An 18,085-nucleotide genomic window follows, 5' to 3' on the forward strand; every position below is an offset into this window, starting at 1 on the left:
TCAGGACCTAAATGGTCCATGAACAAAGAAGCCTTACGCCCAAAAAAACCAAACAGTTTCAAGAACACCCATTGCGAGAATATGAAGGCAGTCAGATTTCAGCATTATTTTGCTGTATGCTTAGTTCCAGGGGAGCAATAGTAGCCAGTTTCTCCATCAGTTCTGCAAAAATGCTAGAGGGCAATCAAATGCAAACGCTAGTGAAAAATCACTTTTGGAGAAAAAAAAAAAAAAAATTCCTTAACAAATCAAAAAGAAACTAAAATAATCCTAAATACTAAGAAATACTAAGATAACTCAAAAGTTAATATTCCATATTTAACAGTTAGCACCAGGCAGCGATCCCCATCAACATGCATCTGCCTGTCCAGGGTGCCACATACAGCAGATATCTTCTAGTTGTAAACTAAGGACATCAGTGAGGTCAACTGCAGTCACAGCCAACTAGGACTGTTGGTTTTTCATGAAGGTATCCCAAGATGCTACATGCCACAGTTTAGGCATTCATCACAAAGTGACTGCAGCCCCCTCATGGAGACCACACTTCCACCATGGGGCCAAAGATGGACATCTTGTACTATTAAAAACCTCCTCCAAATTTACATACGCTTCTGGATAGAACACTCATCATGCTTGTAGAGTGGCTATTTTCCACGCACAGTGGTAGTGCAGGGACTACTTTGAAGTCGCACAGATATGAACAGTACTCATTGGAAATTATGGGGTACCAATTGTCATGCGACTTGGCAGTGCCAAGTCGCATGACAAGTCCCACTAGTGAAAACGTGGCCTTAAAGTGGAACTTCCCTTTTGGGTAGAGTTCCACGTTGAGAGAAAAAGTGTGTTACTGACAAGTAAAAAAAGGAATGACAAAATAAAAATGCAGCCACCACACGGGGATTGGTAAGCTGCAATGCTTGTTTTGGGGTTTAATGCAGCTTTAAAATACATTTTTAGATCCTGAGGAACCCCAGCTAAAACCAGTCATTGATTGTCAGTAGGAAAAATGCCCCACTTACAGTGGTGGTATATCAACTACAGTTCAAAGAACCCCCTAGCAACCTCTGAAGGAACCAGTTCTACAGACCTCTGGTAACATATGGCTGGCCTAGACACTGCATTTTTCTGTCTTTTCCGGCCACTGAGCACAAAGGGTACCATTCGTTAGAGACAAAGTAAATAACATTCTGAAGGCAAATTTTGGATGACCGAAAGAAGAACTGGCCCCCAGCAGAGGTTTCACCTGAAGCTTTGCCTCTGTATAAAGGGAACCAAAGCAAAACTTACCTGACCTCTTGCCATTTGCCCACCCCTGTACTACCGATCACTCTTTACTACATGAAGCTACACAGACTAATTTGGAGGATGAGAAACATTTAATGCAGATTCCATAAAACAGAAAACTATGCGTGTTTAAATATAAACAGAATGATGAATAAATAAGTTACGAAAAGCGATCCTCAAATTCTAGGCAAGTTTTGGTTTTGCCGACTGTAATCCAAAACACATTCTTAATAAATCCTATGCCATGGTGGTGAGTGACATCAACGTCTGGGGTACATATAGACCAAGCAAATGCAATCAGCAAATTAACAATATCATGCTTGCAAACTGCAGAGGCAGCCTTTGTAGGGTGAACAGATAATCCCAGGAATGCAGCCAAGGACATCTTTAGGAACTTGTGACATCACTGAGGCACTTCAGCATTATATAGATCAGGCCTGATGAAAGGGTTCATCCAGCCAAAAACCGATCATTCAGGTTTAGAAAATGCTGGAGAACTAAACCAACAGAAAGGATATTTAGGACTGCAGCGTTTAGATCACTATACAGTTACACAAATTCCCAAAGTAGCACACCTGCTGAGGGAGACCATTAGATTCTTAGTATATAGTTTACATAATGGAGGATGCATAAGGAGGAGGACACCCAACGATGGTTATGGGAACATCCCTGATTTCAAAGTTGGATAGCAACAAAGCCAGAATATATGGCAGAGAAATCTCCCCATGACATAAGACTGGCTCCACCAAATTCTGATATAGAACATTTGAGTGGTATGACCCTTTAAAGGAAACCTGTAATATGACGGGGGGGGGGGGGGGGGGGGGGGGGGGTCACTGCTGACTTTTGAAAATAATAGTTGTCTGGCATGCTTACATTGTGGCTTCAATAATCGGAGTCAGCGGCAGGTACATAGATCAGTATTTCTGACCTCACCTGCTACATAATTGTTCTGGATCAGACTCAAAGTATTAGTATTCAGTCAAGTACTCGTACGACACAGTACAAAAATGCGGTGCGATTCCTGTCTGAATCGCATGCAGTTTTCAGCACCGCTCCTGTGTGAACCCAGGCTGAAGTCACTATGACAGGCCTGGGTTCACACAGGAGCGGTGTGGAGAAACCGAATGCGATTCGGACAGAAATCATGCCACAATCCTGTTCAAATCATATGCGATTCTTTGCAGTGCAATTTCAGCCCATTTATTTTTTTATGGGCTCAAATTGCACCGCAAAACGGATCAGTTTCAGGTATTGGAGAATTTGTACGTCCACAAATACTCATGCAAATGCTCAGTATCAGCACTGATGCCGTTAACGGTACTACCTAATTTACAGTGATAGCAGCCCCTTATAGGTTTTCTTTAAAGAGGTTCTCCTAGATCAATTTAAAAGCGCAACTTCAGATTTGAGGCAATTCTGATAAGGCTATAACATTGTTTCCTTTAAAGTGGTTGTAAACCCTTACAAACCACTTTGACCTACAGGTAAGCCTAGATTAAGACTTACCTGTAGGTCCAAGAAATATCTCCTAAACCTACACGGTTTAGGAGACATTTGCCAAAAGACAGGCACACGCAGTCTCCGGGGCGCATGCACGGGAGTGAAGTCATCGCGGCTTCGTCGAATGATAGCGTCAGGGCAGCGAGACCCACCCAGAAGATGGATGCTCCAGATTTCAGGGGACAGCGGTGACATCGCTGGCTCCTGTGTCAGGCAAGTGACACATAATGGGCTACTATGCGATGCATAGTAGTCCATTATGCTTTACCTTTGCAGGGAATCAAAGAGGAAGTAAACCCATCAGGGTTTACTTCCTCTTTAAGAGACCCTGTCACCACCCCATGTGCATTAAAGCCAGCCATAGACTGTTCGAATCCTAGCTGGTACAGGAAGGACCTGCCAAGAGTCAAACCAGAGTTGAACGTCTGCTAAGAGTCGAACCATGGCTGATCAAAATCGGTCAACTTGGGTGGAACAAGCCTGTTGGATTTTGCATGCGATTATTGCCAGCAGCTATAGCCACTACCAATAATCGCTGTGTTCTCCCGGCTGGGATGGCTCCCCAGGCTGGGAGAAGACAATAACTCCATGGAGGGATTTCTCCATCAACATTGACTGTGTTGATGGGGGAATCAATCAATTTTCTTTCCTGCAAACCCATGAAAGAAAACCAATCTATTCATGTTTTATTAGTTATGGTTTTTAACTGATGGTGCTTTACAAAGCAGTTCTTATCTTCTCCTTGAACACAGACTTTCAGAGGCTCTGTGTGCTAGTCTGGTTTTTGCAGCTACCCCTTCCAGGGACCTGACAACAGCTGGTAAAACTTTGCTTGACCCCATAGGCAGTCTTTACCAATTAAGCGAGGTTATCCTGGTCACTTCCAGAAGAAGGGGGTGACTTCAGGTTGTGGGAGCTGTGGCATCAGGCTGGAACACAGTGCCTCCAAAACTTCCAGAAGAAAGTTAGTGTCTCTATTTGCAGGACATAACCAGTCCAACTGGAGAAAAAGAAATGCAGCCATAACTATAGAAATGTGAGCAGGTTTACAGAATATCTTGAATGTGATATGCATAGGATAGGCACACGGCTTCTTTAAAAACAAAGAAAACTTGAAATTTTCAGGTTCTACACAATGAGCACTTCACGAACCTGTACAAGATGGCCAATTCATACATTTTACAAAGTTGCTGCTTTGTATCATTTGTCCAGTAATTACATTAGGTCCAAAAACACTTTCAATGTGCCTTCTCCCTCCCAGTGTTGCCTACCTTCAGTTGGTGGAAGACTTAAAAGTGAGATCCCCAAAAACGTGTTTATCATCAGCAGGCAGAGGAGATAAGATCTAGAACCAGTGGTCCTACACTGTACATGATTATAGGGCATTTCCAGGTTCTTTAAGGAGTCTTCCAGCAAGGGTTCAACACTATTTACCCTGGAAAACTGATTTACTATTAATAAATACTACCAGGAGCCACCATCTCCTAAAGAATAGGCTGCATCCTCTCGATTATTGGCTCACTCTACAAAACAGCCGCTTCCACAGAAGGTAAGAGACATGCTCTTGTAATAGATATTGTTTTATGAATACTGTCCGCTTTTAAATTACACCGATACAGACCTTAAGGTCGGTCACTGTCTGCTGGTAATAACTCAGTGCAGCACATTCACCAACATTGTATACAGGTACTCGGCAGCATTACACAGTGCATGTCTAAAGCGGATACAAAGCAAACCTCATACAAAGTAAAAGGAGTAGGTTGAGATTCTCTGACTGTACAGTGCATCAGGTTTCTTCTACAGGGACTTGGCAAAATAATGGAAACACCATCTGAAGAAAAAAAAAAATAAAAAAAAAAAAAAAAAAAAAAAAAGGAAGTTTGCTACAACCAAGTCACAACTAAAAAAATAGCTGCAATCGGAATTCACATTAAAAACCGACTCATTACCAATTAGGCATCCATTATAAAAAGAGGTGTGGCAGTTAGCTATTTGATTTTTCACAGCAATATATAGAAAAGGCCAAATTGGCAGTGCCCAAAATACATGAGCAACCATAAAAAAATAAAAAATAAAAAAAAATAAAAAAAAAGAGAAGAAGGTGTGTCAAGAGGAACCGCCACAGAAATGACATTATATACAAAACATGTGAAAACTGCATTGGCAAAAAAGAACCAAGGGTGACAAATGAATGCTCATAGAAAAGAATAGACCGGCAACCAATGGGATAACTGCCAAGTGCTACAAAACTACATCCTCCATTGAATAAGCAGCTATGTCTACACAAGCCTTGTACACGAAGAGTCAGTTGTGACATGAATCCTTTTTAAATTTCAGGTAAATCCATTATTTTGCCCACCCCGATCGTTGTGTATATTATGATACAATTTATTTATGCATGTAGGACTGACCGCAGAAACTGCTTCTCCTGCCCAGTGTTTTGCTCTTGGGCGTGTTGCATTGCAGAGCCGCTCCACCTTTCTGTAAAGTGGAAGGGATTCTCTTGTCCCAGAATTCAGAGCGTGAGGTAGGCTGGGAGCAAGGTAAATTCACAGTGCTGAAAAACATTCCCCTGCCTGTCGCACAATGAATGCTCCAAATAGGACCTTGTATTCTTGAAGGGAGTGCCTGTCCAAGTGGCAATTGGTGGCTTGATTCATCCACACCTTTCTTATATTAAAGCCTCCAGTGGCAAGACCTTCACACTGGAGTTCTCAGCACCAACAACCATTATTAGGCCAAGGTTGGGTCACATTGTTCCTATAGAACTCTCCATAAGTAAACAGATCTCCCCCATGTTATGACCATGTCAGATGGGAGGAGCTGAGAACTCGTGTACAGACAACACACTGGCAGGGAACTCAATATTTAAAGTATGGTGGATAATTCAAATCACCAGTGCTTCGTCCCAATATATCAGCTTCGGGTAGATTTACCAGTAGTCACTTACACAAGTGGAAGCAGTCATTTTGTATGAACCAATGATCAAAGAGAACGTAGATTATTCATTTCAGTGACATCAGTTAAAGTGATCCCGCTGCTATGAAATTACAAACAAACCAATGTCACCATCAATTTGTCAACAGGCGCCCCTGCCTTAGCGATGTCACAAGCTCCCTGTGACAGCGTTTCCCCAGTCAGCTGCAGATCACCTTCAGCAATTTTGTGTCTTGCCACAGATGCAAGTGATCCCTTGACAAGATTCCATGGTGATCACCTTGTCTCCTCATTTTGCAAAGGGCTTGTTCAGATACTTACTGGATGTTTCCTAGTTACCAGAATGCTGAATCACAATAACAGGAGTGAAGTTTGCATTGCACCCGTTTCAAGAGTCAACCTTTAGCTGGAAGCAACACAAATCTGTAGCAGTAAGGGGTAACCTTTATTTTGGTGAATAGTGGTCCAGCTTGCAGAAGGTTTGCCTCCACAACTATGGCCTGTGGGCTTCTGCTCCAACAGAGAGAGGGGGGAGTGCAATGGTTGATGCTAGACCTAGGGCTTAAGGTGGAGTGAGGAGCTGTTTGGCATCCGAGAATTGTGTAGCTAAATATATCCTTTAAAGTACACAATGATACGAGTTAGTTTGATGGTAAAATGAACACAAATGGGTGTTAATGACACATTCTTATACAAGTAAACAGAAGGGAGGGGGGTCTACCCAGTTCTAGGAGATGCTAGGAAGATACAAAGTACCACCCATCATTGATGATACACACCCCCAAGGTACCATTAACTGTTATTGATGTGATAAGCACGCAGCTGTCACATGCATTAAAAATAGATTGGGTTCCAGCTTCCCCCATTCATCAAACATTCTGGGAGTACAGCCGTTGTAAAAACAGTACCGCAACCCTGTGCGTAAAGAATTGCACACTGTTCCATAGATATATCTCTGCTCGTCTTCTCCATGCAGGTAATAGATAAAGGATGAGAGTGTCTATTTCAGGACGAGTCAAAGGCCTGAAGACAAAAGCAGCTCCTGATCTCCCTCCTCGTTCCACAAAGGCTTCTCTTGTTCCAGCAACAGCAGCTGTCGGCCATGCTTTTCTGGTCTGGGCAATAGGGAGGATCCCATGATCTATGTCCTGAGTTATTTTAAGAAGGGGGTAAGGTGATATGAGCATCTTGAAAGCAGATCCCAGGGCAGGGAAGTCTCAGTGCAAGGGGAGAGGGGCTCATCCCATGGGATTTTTCGGAGTACGAATAGAACAAGCTGAAGGGCTTTATAACAGCAGCAGATTTCAGAGCAAGAATGGGCAAATCTCTTCCTCAGCCAGGCTGCAGGGAATTGGATGTGAAGGGGAAAGGGGAAGGGGGTATCCTTGGAGTCGCTTGGTTATTTTTTGGTTGGTCGGTGTTGTATAAAAACATTGCGGGCATGTTGGCACAAGAAGATAAACAAGAGAAGTGGGAGGGTCTCTTCCCTCACCAGTCTGTCAGTCTGGCTGTGCTATTTAGAGTGTGTTACATTGCATATTTCTGTGTCCATTCTCGTGCTAGTCTGTTATACCTAGAAAGAAAGAAGAGGCAAGTTTTTATGTGAGAAGGTCATAAATCAGAAATACATCAAAACATCACAGAAGGCCTAGTCTAATACAAACCACATACATTACAATCGGATTGTACAAATCTGTGTAGTCTCCTTTAGAACCCCTTCAGGCAAAACTCTGTGCTAAAATATTTAAATTCAAATATTTTCCTCTATAGCCACAAAAGAATAGAAACTGTGTGAATCAAATGCCTTTCCAAGTCCAGATATCACCCTTACCCATCAGGCTCTACCCACTACAGGCTGCCTGCAGAAAACTACAGGAGGGGAGGAGACAAGACCAGTAACTCTACACAAGAAGAGAGAGCAGCAGTGACCGGTCTTTATTACAGAAATCTCCTGCCTGGATTACTGCACAGATCTAGAAGAAATACACAAAACAAGCCAAGATTCAAGAAACACACACAGGACTATTGTATTTACACAATTTTTGCCCATCTCTGTGCATTGCGCTAATGAACAATGCAATGCCACTCTTTTAGAGAGACACCCCAACATACAAACTACAAAGCTGCATAATGAAAGCAAAGCACAAGTCCATTTTAGTGTGTGTTAAGGCTGCCCTAACGCAGAGCATCTTAACACACCGTGTTAACTAATGTATGGTGTGATAGGCCCTAAAGTGTTAAAGGCTCAAAAAAAAAAAAATAAATAAATAAAAGCCGTGCTCTTGCCTCACTGACAGAGGCAGGAGCCAATGGCTCCCACTGTTGTCTCGGCTGATGAGGAATGATGGGAGAAGCGCAGCTATTGTGCACATCAGTAGATGGAGCAGGAGCTCAGGTAAGTATTAGGGTGGCTGGGTGGCCTCTGCACAGTTTTTTTTTTTTTTTTTGTTTTTTTTTTACTTCATGCATAGACTGCATGAAGGTGAAAAACCTTGAGCCTTTAAAACCACTTTAAGAAATCCTGTAATCTGTTGTGTTACAGGATATCATGTGTAGTGTGTCTAAAATTAATGCGACAAATACCTTATTTACAGTGCTGCTGGGCGCTCACGTGACCCGCCTGAGCTCTCCGCCACTCCAAGCACTGCATAGGGAGGGGCCGAGATCCCCTGCCAAAGTCAGCTGGGAGGAGAGCAGCAGAAGGGTAATGCGAGTGCCCAGCGGCACTGTAAATAAGGCATTTGTCGCATTCATTTTACACAATGACACATGCTACACATGATATCCTGTAACACAGTGGATTACAGGATATCTTAAAGTGGTTGTAAAGGCAGGAGGTTTTTCATCTTCATGCATTCTATGCATTAAGATAAAAGGCTGTGTACAGCAGCCACCCTAATACTTACCCGCGGTCCCCCTCTGTACAGCGATATCCATGGGCAACTCAGCTGTCCGAGATTCGCTTACCTAGTTGGATAAAACAGCAGCGCCACTGACTCCCGCTGCTGTCAAATACAGCTAGCCAATCGGAGGGGAAGCAGAGTCGGGGCTCCAGTCTGAATGGACACAGGGAGCTGCGACTTTGCTTGGGTGCCCACATAGCAAGCTGCCTGCTGTGGGGGCACAGAACAGGATCACAGAAGAGAGACCCGAGAAGAGGACGATCCGTGCTGCTCTGTGAAAATCCACTGCAACAAAGCAGGCAAGTATAACATGTTTATTACTTAATCAGTCTCACTGACCTGCAGCACGGCGATCTCCCGTTCTGAGCCCTGGTATAGCCACCTCATGGCTCAGGGGCTTAGAAGTCCCCAGAGCCCAATCTCCTAAATTTACCCCAAAAGAATTCAATATAACCAACCAGCTCAGGCTCTCACATAACATAGCTTTTAGTAAATTATGCAATCTAAATGTAATATGTGGGGCCAGCTTTATTTTAAACAGTCATTATAAAGACAGTCCTATAAAAATGAAAATATCCAATATTTACATAGTACATGTTACGTTATCACATCTAAATGAGCTTGCTTGGATAATAATTATACAGATCTAAACATTGTCAATTGAGCCCATTGTGTGCTTTGCACAAAGTGACAGATTGTGGAAAATGACGATCTGGCAGTGAGCAAAGGGTAGAAAGCACACTGCTGAAAAGAATGATTTTGATGACAAAAAAAGTTGTTTGTTATTGTTCAGTGAAGGGAGCCTGATAAGAATATACATAGACAGAATACTGGTAAGCGGAGCTCTAGGTAAAAGGCTATATAGACACAGTAAAAATATATGTGGCTCTTGTTACTGGCCATAGGCCTTCAGTCACTCTTGATTCTGTTCAGCCAGATCTGAAATTTACAAACATCTTGCACACTGTACAGTCTTTCCCATTTCCTGGTTTAGCTTTCTAGCTTCTAATGCAACCCCCTCTGCTTCCAACCTACACACTGAACAATGAACCATCAACACACTTCCACATCTTTGTCCAGTAAGCAGGCAGATGACACTGAAATCTGGATGTCCAGAGGGGACCAAAAAAACTAAAGATGAAATCAGAATATTAAGGTGGCATCGACCGGTTTTGCAGTGTGGCAGGGGTGTAAAAAGCTCATATTTAGCTGAAAATGACAAATCCTTTGTTGGGTAAAATAGCGCATAAATGTACAACCAAGTTCAGGCATTTGCCTTGAATTAAACTTTAAAGAGGAAGTAAACTTCCCTCTAATGTTTGTACCTACAGGTAAGCCTATAAAGGCGGCTTACCTATAGGTACTGTAAATATCTCCTAAACTTGCACCATATAGGAGATATACATACTAACACATTAGGCCTTTACTTTGCAGGTAAGGAAAACTAAAAAAATAAAAGGAGAGAGCCTTTACCTCCTCTTGAATGCAGAAAATGGTAGGTGGGATATGAATGCTTCTCTAAACAGAACCAAGATAGGTGCAATTTTACATATTAACAAAATGTTTTACACATTTTAGGCTAGCCTTAAATTTTTATTTTTTTTACCTTCCTGCATTCTAAACAGTAAGCTACAACACCTTCTGCATGCAGCTTCTCCCCCAGCCCCCCTAAATACATTCCCGAGTCCCATCTCAATCCAACAATGTGCATGAGAGCTGAGACTCTCTCGGGTCTCTTGCCCCTTATTGGCTCAGATACAGCAGGAGTCATTCGCTCCCACCGCTTTCAATCAGAGCCAGTAAAAAGGGACGGGGGCCCAATGGAAAGTGACTTGCTATGGGAGGGGCACTCAACAGGGAGGTGGAGCCAGCAGGGGACTCGAGAAGGAGGAGGATCGGGGCTGCTTTGTGCAAATTCACACAGAGCAGGTAAGCAGAACATTTATTTATTTTAAATAAGGAAGGAACCTTTAGGCTCGGTTTACACAGGGGCGACCCGCCAGGCGACTTAGCCGCCTGACAAGTCGCGTCCTGCTCTATGCAATGGAACCGTTCTAATCGGAGCGACTCAAGTCGCTCTGACTTAGAAAAAGGTTCCTGTACGACTTTTGGGGCGACTTGCATTTACTTCTATACAGAAGGCATTTCACAAGCCGCCGCTAAAGTCAGATCCCGGTCGCCTGAGGCAGTCGCGCTGCCTCAGTGTGAACGGGCTCTTAAGGATTGGTACTAAGCTACTTGGACAATACCAACTCTTCCCTTTCAGTGTCACACATTTAGATAGAGAATAATTATATATATATATATATATATATATAATTGTACCTTTTTAAAAGAAAAGATCAAGTTGGCACTGCCTGTAAGTGCCACACAGCAAAGTTGGTTGTAATATCAGATGCCAGGACTCCAATATTAACAGGTGCAATGGTAAAACCTGACTCCAAAGGTCCACATATGTGCAGTCTTATGATTTTTGTAGGAACAATCAGATGCTTAAGAGTTCAACAGGTGTGTGTTTACATCAAAAAGGTTTTGCATTCCTATTTAAGTCTGTGGACATGCAAAACACACTTGATCCAGGACAGAATGTTAGGAGGTCAAATGCACCCAAATTCTGAATGATCGCGGAAGCATCTCAATTGATGTTAAACTAATGTCATCAACACAAGCCCAAAGCTCATTGACACAGGCCCAAAGTATCTATAGAAGTAATGGATTTTATTTTGAATAGAGTAGAAACGGCAAAAAAAAAAAAAAAAAATAGGTTGTTTTCTCTCTGTCTGAATACCATTGAAGTCATCTCTATTTTCTGTGTCAAAAATGCAACAGGAGGTCTTCTCTAAAGTGAAAAGAAATCCAACCATCATAGGGAAAAAAAGTGAATCACCTCTGAGGGTACACAAACGGGAACCTAATAGAGATTCTAACCAATCTCTACACCATGAAAAAAATAAAAGTTTTGGTTTTAGATTAAGTTGACAAGACCCCCTTCACATGTCTTACACCAACCCGATATTTACAGTATGGGAGACCATTTACACATTTCTGACAATCTGTTCAAAACCTCTCATTTCCATGTACAGTACTCAAAATCATTCATATGCAATAGTATGACTTATTGGTAGGTGTAATCATGTTTTCTGCAAATGGATATGGAGAAATCTAGTTAAATGCTACGTACTTCTCCCGGTCTGCCTTATACGTGTGGGCGATCTCTGGCACCAGAGGGTCATCGGGATTGGGGTCACAGAGAAGGGAGCAGATAGAGAGCAGAACTGAGGGAAGAAAACACAAGTCAGCACTTAAAGTAACACAAGATTTTAAGCTATGCAAGTATAACGCTGGTGGAAAAAACAAAACAAAATAGGAATTGGAACTTTGATATAATCAGTGCACATTGCTGCCCTCGTGTGCATATGCATACATGACCAATTATGCATAAAAAATAAAAAAAGTTTTGGAAATGGTTTACAATGAAACATCCTGGCAAAAATATAGTGCTTCCACTGCAAACCTTCTCACAAAAACATCTGGTTGCCTGGCTGATTCAATTTTAACCACATCGGGACCGCCACACGCCGATATACATCCTAACTTTGAAGAGAAATATCGTTATGGCAGCAGCTAGCTGCCATAACCCCGGTATCCTCTTCGACGGCCGGTGGTCCGGTTTCCAATCATAGTGGTCTCTGTGGCACAAGATCACTTTCATCAGCGGTGGGAGAGCGTCCCCCCCTCTCCTCCCTCTGTCGCTTACCGGCAGCGGCGGAGGCAATCAGATTCTCTTCCTTGCCTCACACCCGTCCCCATACCTTTGCGGGGGTGGAAGTGGCATCAAATATTTTTTTTTTAAATGCGCCCTGCCGATCTTGCATGCAGAAGCGTGCACATGACAACGGTGTTCAAACCACAAATGTGAGGTATCGCCGCGATTGGTAGAGCAAGAGCAATAATTATAGCCCTAAACCTCCTCTGTCACTCAAAACATTCAACCTGTAGAATTTTTTTTAAACTTCGCCTATGACGATTTTTAAGGGTAAAAGTTTGCCGACATTCTACGAGTGGGGGCAATTTTGAAGCGTGACATGGGTATTTACTCGGCGTAACATTATCTTTCGAATATAAAAAAAAATTGGTCTACTATTGTCTTATTTTTTTAAAATCAAAAAAGTATATTTCCCCAAAAAAAGTGGGCTTGTAAGACCGCTGTGCAAATACGGTGTGACAGAAATTATTGCAGCGACCGCCATTTTGTTCTCTAGGGTGTTCGAAAAAATGTTTAAAAAAAAATTATTTTTGGGGCGGGGGGTTGTTTTGTCCCAAGTTATTTTATAGCAAAAAAAAAAAAATAGAAGACTTTTAAACAACAAATCTCAAAAAGAGGCTCAGTCCTTAAGTGGAGATTTTTTTAAGTACCGAAGTTTGGCGCCATTCCACTAAAGTGCGCAATTTTAAAGCCTGACATGTTAGGTATCTATTTACTCGGCGTAACATCTTTTATATATTGGACCAAAAACTGGGTTATAAATTTGTGTTTTTTGCAATTGATTAAAGTGTACTTTTTCTAACAAAATTATATCCACCATAGAGTTTTAAATGCAAATCACTCTTCTTCCAGACATGAGCATTGTGGAAGTGGACTGACCTTACCCCAATACTAGACCAGCATTACATTTCAATCAATTAACAATTTTACATTTATTAAGAGCCAGGAGTCCCTTTTCTCCATATTAGTTGCATATACCTTTTCCTCATGAATGAATAAAAAAATAAAGGTTATGCAATTTTAAGAGGAAATTACAATTCAACCACCATAGGAGTAATTGTAACGACAATATCTGTTCAGAAAAGACTGCAGTGTTACAGAAGGGAGGGGGAGTGAGATAGTAGGGCAGCCTGAAAGAGTAAACCCCAAAGCAGAAATTTTATATTTGGCTTACTAGTCCTTGGCTGTGGTGGATGCATTCATTTTCATTTTTCAGGCTAAAAACATTTCCTTCAACTACAGAAAATAGCTGAAATTCAGAGTCCTTCTCACTTCCTGAGAGTTTAATGTAGAAATTCACCAAAAACCAAAGTAACGCTAATATTATTTGCACCAATATTCTAAAACGAATCTAACCCCGTAAAGAAGAAATCGCTGTACTTACCTTTTCTGAAGCCGATTCAGTCTCCCACAGAGGATGCTGTGTGCAGGACAGAACAGACAATGGCTGGGAAGTGGCATCTCCCATAGAGTTACTATGGGGCTTCTGTTGTCAGCTGCCACTTCTGCTGAAAGATCAGCTGACAGAGGGGCTGCAGAAAAAGTATGAATAGCGATATCTTCTTCTTCACAAGGATAGATAGGTTTGTTTCAGTTCCACGAGTTGAATTGCTCCATTCTCCCATCACAGTCAGTGTTGATGGGGAAAGTCACTCCTGTAGCGCTACTGCGTTCAGTCTATTAGCAGGGGTCCTTCCCTACCATCAGAACACAATGATCACAGCTAGCAGCTATAGTCGCCGGCAGTGACTGCATGCAGAAAATTTGCCAGGTTGGTTGTACTGAAATCAATGGAATGATTGATTTCAGCACAATCAGCCTGCCCATACATGAATCTCGTCCATTCGCTGCAGATTTGATCCATCCATGGTCAGCTTTAGAGATTTAATCCAATATTAATGTGTACTAGTTACAGTATGCTGCTACATGCCTTTGTCATATCCATTACACCCAAGGAGCATTCAAGTGTATTTAAACCCAAAAACAAAAATTTAATGTATTGTAGCTTACCAGTCCTTAGGAGGTGGCTGCATTCGTTTTCTTGTTTCAGGCCCCCCCCCCCCTTTATGTTCACCTGATAATTCTGTGAATAACACTTTCTATCTCTGGGTGTCTACGCTCACTTCAACATTGCATCTTTAAAAAGGAAGCCATGGTTGTCTCCCAGACTGCACCTCAAACAGGTCTTCCTCTTGTCTTCTCCATTACATTGGGGGATGGGAAGACTAGTAGTTAGACGATAGCATGCTTTGTTCTGTAATTGTTGAAAATGCCTGAGGAAGTTAAAACTAATGTAGCCACCACATCTAAAGACTGGTAAGCTCTATAAGATTACATTTTTGTTCTCCTTTCACACATGCTTACTGACCCTTGGAAACCGTCAGAGCTGGGGACCATTGGCTTCGGAGGATGTCCAAACAAATGCTGCCATTACTGTTTATGTTGGGGTGATAGATTTTGGTTGTAAATGCCACCTGTAAAGAAAGATATAGTAAAAGTCAAAGCCTCCGCTACCGAGAAACCACTATGATCAATCCAAAGTGGTACGTGACCCACAATTGCTGGGCAGCAGTTTGAGGCCATCTCTTCCCTAGAAAGCAAGCTTAACCTTCTCCTTACCTTGGGGGGTTTGAATGGATAATCTGTGGGAAAGTGAATGGTGAGGAAGAAAACTCCACCTTGGAAAGGGCTGTCATTCTGAAAAATGGAGAAGCATGTCAGCAAATGGGCGAGGAGAGCACCAGACGGAAAAAAAAAAGGAAAAAAAAAAATAAATAAATAAAAAAACAGAGGCCACAGATAGGAAACAAGAGAAAAAGGAAGAAGGAATGGCTACAAGTCTGGCACATGACCTAACCATTTCCTACTCTGGCTACTGTAATAATACAAGTCAGTCACATCTCCAGTCATGACTGTATTATTCTGCAGTGGTTCTTAACCCGTGGGTTTTATTAGCGATCTTTTTCCACACAATTCCTGAGAATCATACAGGTATGGGATCCTCTATCAATTAATAGAAAGATAATCTGATCATCAAGTCCTACAGTCACAATGTGGGCCCTGCTGAACAGATTTCATTCTAAAAATTGGAATGACAAGAGTCAGGCCTCAGTCACATTGAATGCAGATTTGAAATTGTGCATCTTCATCTGAAAGCGCAAATTTTCAAAGCCGCATTTCAGTGCAGCTTTGAAGACATCGGCTTCATTCACAGATGTCTATACAAAAATTGCCCCCTAAAATCGGCAAGTAGTGCAGGAACTACTTTTTCAAATCGACGCGGCACCACAAAGTTGGCGTTGCACAGATTTGAACAGTGCCATTGCTGCCAATAGGGTGTGAATTATGTGATTTGACCTGTCAAAGCGAATGACAAGTCACTCCAATGTGAACAAGGGCTCAACCATCTTAATTTAGATTTAAAGCGTTTGTGTACCTTTTTTGTATTTTTACCTACAGGTAAAATTAATATCTCCTAAACCTGTCAGGTTTAGGAGATGGTCCCTTTGCACGCAGCCGCTGACATCAGCAGCACATGTGCTGCAAAGGCTGAAGGTCCGGCAGATGCTGCCAGAAAGAAGTCTCCAGCACTCATGCGCCAGAGCTGTGAACAATGGAAGACACGACGAGGGGAAAGGTCAGCTTCCTCGGCGTGGACCAGGAACAGCTGCCGACACCTCGTTCTAAGGTAAGTATTTCATAAAGCGCTAGAATGCGGTGCAAACTAGCTCATTATGCCTTACAGGAAAAAATAAATAAATTTGTGCGGGTATACAACTACTTTAATAATTACAGGCATACCCAGGGGCAGACAATTTGAAATTCAGGAGCCAGTCTGTTATCCAGGGTTACCCATGGTTTGTTTAGTGTGCCGCTCACGCTTGATCACTATGCGGAATAGTTTGGGTGATGCAACAACCACTGCAGGAATGCCAGCAAGGGATGGAGCTCGTCCCAGTTCTTGTAGTCACCGGAAGAGAGGAAAGATCCCTGGTACGAGACAGACAACCTCAGCCAGGGCTCCCACCAGGCCACGCCCCTGACATGTTTCACTCCTCCCCCTGGAGCTTAGTCCAGGGGCCAGCTGAATTTTTCTCATGTGCTCTATAGACAACGTACTGGAGAAACCTCAGAAGATGATGGGTGACAGCTGGAAGGAGCATTGACCACCTGGCTCCAGAGATTTGTCCAGCCCTGAGCATTACCCATTATGCAGATCAGTGAGCCAGGTTCATAAACAATGGAAATGTCTTTTCCTTTTCAAATTTGGAACTCAAAGAAGCAAACAAGCTAAAAATAAGATCCCATACCTGTATTTTAAGATTTGAAAAAAGGTCAGATTTGGAAACCGACATTTAAAGAAAACAGAATCAAGCCAAAATCCAAGCCCATCATACAGCCCTGAGGTGGACAAGGTGAAGAACCTCTGCTCTAGAGTGCAATTAGTCTGTACTAAAACCACATTATCTTCCGCGTCCCATGCCGTATCTACTTCCTAAGCCAGAGAGCTCTCAATTTCACTGTATGGCATCACTGCTGTACACAATATATAGGATTGTGCAGCAGCTCATTGTGCATACACAGCTGGCATATACAAAGTATTTTTTCCTTACTTACACATTATATTTGGCAAACCACTGACATACCAGCGAGAGCCAGCTCATGCACCTAGTTACTGCAGATCTCATCACAGCCTTAATACAGAACCCCATCATCACTGAGCATCGCTCAGCCTTTGACACTGAATATTAACTAGAATTAGCCACTAGTAGCTTTAAATGTCCCTCATGCAGGGGCACATCACTTGTGTTTATAGCATGTTGTCTGTACGGCTCTCTACCTGCTTTTTCAGAATTAAAATATTGGCTTGGTATGTATGTAATAGGAGTCTGTTATAACAAAATTGCCATCAATGGAATGGACACTACCATGACTTGAGGGCCCTTTGCTTAAATTCAGGGCAACCATTAAAATCACAGTAAAGCCAAAAGCATTGTGAAACTGGTGCTCAAGTGTGTGATATGGAATCTTCCATCAGAAGCTTCAGAGACAGGCACATCAATTTGGGAACAATCCCATTTAAAGGAGAAGTATAGTCAAAGCTTGTTTGGCTGTACCTCTCCTATAGATCACAGGAATGCAATTAGTTTTATACTCATGTGACCAGTTTTCAGAGAGTGGGCTGAAGTCCGCTCTCTGCTGACGTTACAGATGTCAGTCCAGGCACGTCGTCATCCCAACAATGGAAGTGGGGATCCGACAGGTGCCTGGACTGACACACGGCTCAGACTCTCAGCGAGCCTGAGCCAGCCGCTCCTGCCCCCTCCACAGTGAGGGTGGAGGAGCAGAGCACTGTGACAGTCTGCAGCTCTGATCATGGAGCTGTCAGAACCGAGCAATTGGCGGTGTTTGATCGCTTGGTTCACTGTGCAGAGGCGCTAGGGGGGACCAATACTGCATCCACCCAAGAATAAAACTGCAAAAATCTTGGCATACAAAACCCCATTCCAACTCTTAGGGGGTGGGCTCTGCTTGCTCAGCAACGGATCTGTCCATTGATCCCTGATGAACAAGCGGATGGCTGGTCTGTGTCCACTCTGCTTATGCAGAGCGAACACAGACCACTCTCTCCCCTATAGGCAGTCAGATGGAAACAGAGGGCATGTCTGTCTAGATCTGATCAACGGATGAG

General features: G+C 42.7%; 1 protein-coding gene across 1 annotated transcript in view; it reads right to left on the bottom strand.

Moving 5' to 3' along the window:
- Nucleotides 1-6,150: 6,150 nt before the first annotated feature.
- Nucleotides 6,151-18,085, bottom strand: part of UBE2D4 (ubiquitin conjugating enzyme E2 D4) — a 30,564-nt gene continuing 18,629 nt past the window's right edge. Inside the window, exons 4-7 of the mRNA XM_077469691.1 lie at nt 15,013-15,090; nt 14,762-14,867; nt 11,809-11,902; nt 6,151-7,297 (exon numbers count right to left, since the gene is read on the bottom strand). Coding sequence (XP_077325817.1) covers nt 7,252-7,297; nt 11,809-11,902; nt 14,762-14,867; nt 15,013-15,090 — 324 coding nt within the window. The 3' untranslated portion in view covers nt 6,151-7,251. The remainder of the gene's footprint in view (nt 7,298-11,808; nt 11,903-14,761; nt 14,868-15,012; nt 15,091-18,085) is intronic.

This window comes from Lithobates pipiens, unplaced genomic scaffold (genome assembly GCF_037356315.1).
Source record: "Lithobates pipiens isolate NorthernLeopardFrog02 unplaced genomic scaffold, aLitPip1_a1.2 Scaffold_8, whole genome shotgun sequence".
In the NCBI taxonomy this organism is placed as follows: Eukaryota; Metazoa; Chordata; class Amphibia; order Anura; family Ranidae; genus Lithobates; species Lithobates pipiens.